Consider the following 6,000-nt stretch of genomic DNA (forward strand, 5'->3'; position numbering starts at 1 on the left):
GAAAAAATCTTGAAATGAAAATTCCCAAGCATATCATAGCAAAAATCCAGAGCTTCCAGATCAAAGAAAAAATAGTACCAACAACCAGAAAGATTTCAAGAACAAACAAAACAGTCAGGATCATATGAGATTTGGCAAGTACAACTATAAAGGAACAAAGAATATAGAATAGAGGGGGCAGCTGGGTAGCTCAATGGATTGAGAGCTAGCCCTAGAGATGGGAGGTCCTAGGTTCAAATCTGGCCTCAGACACTTCCCAGCTGTGTGACCCTGGGCAAGTCACTTGACCCCCATTGCCTAGCCCTTACTACTCTTCTGCCTTGGAGCCAATACACAGTATTGACTCCAAGACGAAAGGTAAGGGTTTAAAAAAAAAAAAAGAATATAGAATAGATATTCCAAAGACAACTACAACTAAGAATAACTGAACCAGAAAAACTAAATATAATCCTACAGAGGAAAAATGAATCTTTAACAAAAAAGAAGACTTCCAAGAATTCATGATGAAAAGACCAGATCTATATCGAAATTTTGAAATATAAACACAGGATTTAAGAAAAATATAAAAATGCAAACCTAAGTAAGCAATCTGAATCAGGACTTTATAAAGATGAAGTATTTACAGTGTAATGATTACAGAATCATTTAAGAATACTAAGGAAGGATGAAAAGGAAAGTCAAATAAGACATTGCCTAGCAGTGATTTTATTGTTTTGTAACCTTAAAAGAAGACTGAAAAGGATAAGATATATACTAGGAAAGAAAGGGGGATCTCATTTATCTTATTGAAATGGATTTGTCAACGTTCTGGGTGGGAAGTAGAAAAGAGCAAACTGATTGCATCAAGCATAGAATACTTGTGCTGATCATATTCTTCTCCCACAAATAAAGAGAATTTAAGAAAAGAGGATGGAAATTTTCCCCTTCCATCATTCTCTTCCTATCTGTAATCTTCAATCCCTCTCCCTCTGATTTCTTCTCTGTTACTATACATGCCCAAGTATCCCTTCTCCTTCTTTATAAAACCTGCAACTGACCCTACCACACCTGAAGGCAAAGCCCTATATCTCTCCTTTTCACAGCCAAACTCCTAAAGTCATCTATACACTGATTCACTTCTCTTTCACTTCTCTACTTATAATTTGGCTTCCAACTTCACCATTCCCCTGAAAATTCTTTCAAAAATTACCATTGTTCTCAATAGCTAAATACAATAGCCTCTTCCTTCTTCTTCTTCTCCTCCTCCTCCAATGCTATTCACAATTTAAATCACTCTTTCCTATTTTTTTCTCTACTCCTGACTTCAGTGACAACATACTCCCCTAGTTTTCCAACCAGTTGGACCTATTTTTTTAATTATATTTTTATTGTCATGCAAAACACTTCCATATTGGTCATGGTTGAAAGAGCACACTCATATATAACCAAAACCCCAAAATAAAACCATAGATACACTGATATAAAAGATAGTATCCTTTGATCCACATCTGTCCAACTCCAACAATTCTTTCTCTGGAGATAGATAGCATTCCTTGTCATGTCTTTCAGGATTGTCCCAGATAGGGGATAAAAGGGTGATAAAAGACTGTCTGCCCTTTGATCCAGCCGTAGCACTACTGGGTTTGTACCCCAAAGAGATAATAAGGAAAAAGATATTTACAAAAATATTCATAGCTGAACTCTTTATGGTGGCCAAAAATTGGAAAATGAAGGGATGCCCTTCAATTGGGGAATGGCTGAACAAATTGTGGTATATGTTGGTGATGGAATACTATTGTGCTCAAAGGAATAATAAAGTGGAGGAATTCCATGGGAACTGGAACAACCTCCAGGAATTGATGCAGAGTGAGAGGAGCAGAACCAGGAAAACATTGTACACAAAGACCGATACACTGTGGTACAATCAAATGTAATGGACTTCTCCATTAGTGGCAATGCAATGACCCTGAACAACTTGGAGGAACATACAAGAAAAACCACTATCCACATTCAGAGGAAACACTGTGGGAGTAAAAACACAGAAGAAAAACAACCACTTGAATACATGGTTCAAAGGGATATGGTTGGGGATGTAGACTCTAAATGAACATCCTAGTGTAAACAACATGGAAATAGGTTATGATCAAGGACACAAGAAATCACCAATGAAATTGCGCATAGGCTGCGGGAAGAGTGGGTGGAGGGGAGGGAGGGAAATAATGTGATTATTATAACCAAGGAATAATGTTCTCAATTGACTAAATAAACTTATTCAAATGAAAAAAAAAATGTCATCAGGTCCAGCTAGGTGGCTCAGTGGATTGAGAGCTAGATCTGGAGATGGGAGGTCCCAGGTTCAAATCTGGTCTCAGACACTTCATAACAGTGTGATCCTGGGCAATTTACTTAACCCCCATTTCCTAGCCCTTATATTTCTCTTCTTAAGACAGAAAGCTAGGGTTTTCAAACAAATTGTAACTATAAAGGTTTAGCATAAATAAAAAATTCAACACAAACCAATATAATTTGCAATTTTCTAAGTCACTCTGGAAATACTAATTTTCTTCCAAGGCTCATTTCCTCCATGAAGCTGTGCAGTGGTTAATGTATACTCCCTCCTCAAATTACCTTATGCTTTTTGAATCAAAATTGTAACTTCTCCAACAAAATAAAAGCCCCCTTTTAAGAACTATTCCATTTTTATCTTTGTATTGCCAGCACCTAGCAAAATCAAATCTGAAATCAACTGAAATCAAACTGAAGAGAAAAATACAAAAAATATAATCCTTTCACTGGACATGTCCTTTTCCCCCTCTTTCTTGGGCAGTTAGGTGCAAAATACATCTCAGCTACAGAGAAAAGAAGATCTTTAGATTCACATTCAAATCCTCACTACTATGAGATAGTGGACAAATCATTTCAGTTCTTCATTTCCTCATTTATAAAATCAAGGAATTGGTCAACATGATCTCTAAGTTTCCTTCTAATACAAACATTTATGATTCTAATTAGAATAATATAAGACTACACTGAGAATATGACCAATTTTCATATGTGATTTGTGGAACCAAATTCAGTATACCACATAATTAGGTGCGCCATCCCAACAATCCAATTTCTATTATGTCCACTTGAGTATTAGCTCTATAGAAAGCAAATAAACATTTATTCTTTTCCAATCTATGACATTTCAAAGATGGTACAAGTCTTAAAATCAAAATGTCTTCTGACCTTCTCCAGTTGTGTCCAAGAATTATTTTGACAACTTCAAATCAAATAGTCACAAATCTAATTATGACAGACATCTCAGTCAGAAACTCATAGTTATACATTTAGAATTGAATGTGTACCTAAAGGTCATCTAATCTTCATTTTACAGAGGAGAAAATGTGACCCAGAGATTAAATGAATCCAAGTCCTCCAACTCTAAATCTGATGCAGTACCACTGTACCAAGCTGCTTCCATACAAGCATCATAATACCTACCACACAGATGCCACAAGAACTATTTTCAAATTGTTGTTGATCAGTTTTGTTATATATGTATATGTCTATTATATATTTATATATGTGTGTGTATATATATGCACATATATATACATATACAATTAGCCTCTCTGTAAGAAATTACAAAAGCTATCACAAAATGAAAATTCAACTGAGCTTCCAAAGGACACTTACCTATAAACTTTTCAATTGTAACTTCACGAGTTATCAAATCGCCATATACATATTTCAGGTTATCGATTAGCCCTTTTGTCTCCTGGCTCTCACTGAATGTTTCCAACACATTGGTAACGGCAATCACATCAGTTTCCAAATTTACCCCTTCTTCTTGCTCAATACCATCTCCATTCAACTCACTTAAAGGCATTATTGGAGCTGAGATGGGAGGGAGGGAGGTGAAAAGGAAAATCTGGGAAAGCTGTCAGCACGCTGGAATTAAAAAAAAAAAAAAATATATATATATTAAATACTTGTGAATCAATGCCAGGCATAGCTGTGCACACGATCCTGCCACACCCAAACACACACACAACATGACCCCAAAAATGCTACACGCAACATCCCTGCCTGGGCAAGTGGGAGGGAGGAGACAAGGAAATGGATGGGAGTCACTAGAACAGAGTCTCCAGAGGACCACGAGGTGCAACCCAGGCCAAACCTTTCAAAACAGAGAGCAGCATTTGCTCCCTCTCCTCCCCACCTCCTCTATCTCTCATACGCGGACCAACACACCGAACACCCCGCAGACAAATCAGCAGATTTCGTCCCAGGTTCTCTCCTACTAGCGATCCCTGGTAGAGAGCCGTGAAACAGCCCAAACATTCACTTCCGAATTCAGACACCGACCTCAGTTCCGCTACGGAACGTCAGAGAAGACAAAAGAGACCCGAGCCGAGTGGGCGGGGCTGAGTGGGAGGGGAATTCCCAGGTTTCTTTGCCGCGCTACTGTCATTTATAAAAAGCAGGAGCTAGGCCCGTAGTCAAATTTATTTTTGTGCCACCTCCTCTTCCTAAACTCTTTATATTTTGTGACTGGAAAGTCATCCTCCTTTGGGAACCATTAACACTTAGTTTTAAAACTCTTACCTTCTGTCTTAAAATGGATACTAAGTATTGGTTCCAATACAGAAGAGCGGTAAAGCCTAGGTAATTGGGATTAAGTAGTGCTACTAGCCAGGATGTGTCTGAGATCATGTTTGAACCCAGTACCTCCGACTTCCAGATAGTGTTCTATCCACTAAGCCACCTAGCTACCCTAACTTTAACTTTTTTTTTTTTTATTCCTCCTACGTGCCACCCAGAGGGCTGAGGATTAGCTTTTCAATTCTGTTGGTTGTGATGAGGCCAGAGTACAGGCCTCATTTTTCTTAGCTTTGCTTCCCATCTTGTTCCCATCTAGTAAACTCCTAGAACACCAGCAGTAGGAGGCAGCTACAAACCTCCCACTTATCACTTGACAAAAAATAAAATTGTGACCCAGAGAGAGGAAATAATTTGCCTAAATTTATACAGCTACTTAAAAGATAAATCTAGATCACTAGGGATGAGGGACAGGCAAAGAGTATCATTATAGTTATAGCAGCATACAACTCAGGGGATGGGATAGTGACTAATCAAAAACCAAATTATTCCTATTCCAAATTCTTTCCTATTTCTAAATGTGAATTCATTTTTTCTGCTATAAATTGTGTAACATCTTTTACTTCTCATAAACTTCTGTGGTTGACCCAGATGTGCACAGATATCCAAAGAATGGATATTTCCAAATTTAGTGGTAACATGTTGAATTTGGGAGTTCTTGTGACAGGTGCTGGCTGTCCAGGGAGAGTTGATTATTGCAATAGTAATTCTCTTAAAAGATGATCCCTGACAAAATCATCCTCTGTCTGAAAGACTGAAGAGAGACCTGGTTAGCCAGAGATGTGGACTTTGTGGGTTGGTCAGATAATGCATGAATGAGTGTTAATGCCCACTGGGCATCTTTACCTTCCATGAATATAATGAATAATGGACTCTGAGATGTTTTGCATTACTGTATTTGTAAATATGTACCTGTTAGTTTTCTGTATTTGGAGCTCTTCCTCAAACAAAGGTGGTAAAGGTCAAAAATTACTGCCCTACAATTATACATATAATACACTCAGTATCTTTTTAGAGGAGATCCTTTAGAAAAGACCTTAAACATGAACATGATCCTAAGCTTTGGTGAAAAGATTTGTCTAGAGAATTACTTTAAGGTAAGGGCAGCAGGCCAGAGACAGAAAGAAACTTAACCCTTCTCCCCACCCCATCATACTCCCCCCAAGATGTCCAAGTCTGGGTAATCACAGAATCAGCTCCTTAAGGGAGATGAAGAATAATGGAGGCTATTAGAGAGGAGTACTCCCCAATTAATCAATCAATCCACAAACTTTCACAGTACCTATGTGCCAGGTATTTTGCTGGGTATTGGGAACCCAAACAAGAAGAATGAAGCAATTCCTATTCTTATTCTAATATGGGAGGTATATACAG

General features: G+C 37.9%; 1 protein-coding gene across 4 annotated transcripts in view; it reads right to left on the reverse strand.

Moving 5' to 3' along the window:
- The window catches only part of TBCD (tubulin folding cofactor D), a 537,579-nt gene extending 533,233 nt beyond the window's left edge, over positions 1-4,346 (reverse strand). For 2 of the 4 annotated variants that reach the window (XM_056814255.1, XM_007483424.3), the window contains exons 1-2: positions 4,187-4,346; positions 3,661-3,915 (exon numbers count right to left, since the gene is read on the reverse strand). In XM_056814255.1, coding sequence (XP_056670233.1) covers positions 3,661-3,853 — 193 coding nt within the window. In that variant the 5' untranslated portion in view covers positions 3,854-3,915; positions 4,187-4,346. Of the gene's footprint in view, positions 1-3,660; positions 3,916-4,144 lie in introns of all 4 variants that reach the window. The other 2 variants (XM_056814257.1, XM_056814256.1) reach the window with 2 other exon arrangements.
- Between the last annotated feature and the right edge of the window lie 1,654 nt (positions 4,347-6,000).

This window comes from Monodelphis domestica, chromosome 2, assembly GCF_027887165.1.
Source record: "Monodelphis domestica isolate mMonDom1 chromosome 2, mMonDom1.pri, whole genome shotgun sequence".
NCBI classification, from domain to species: Eukaryota; Metazoa; Chordata; class Mammalia; order Didelphimorphia; family Didelphidae; genus Monodelphis; species Monodelphis domestica.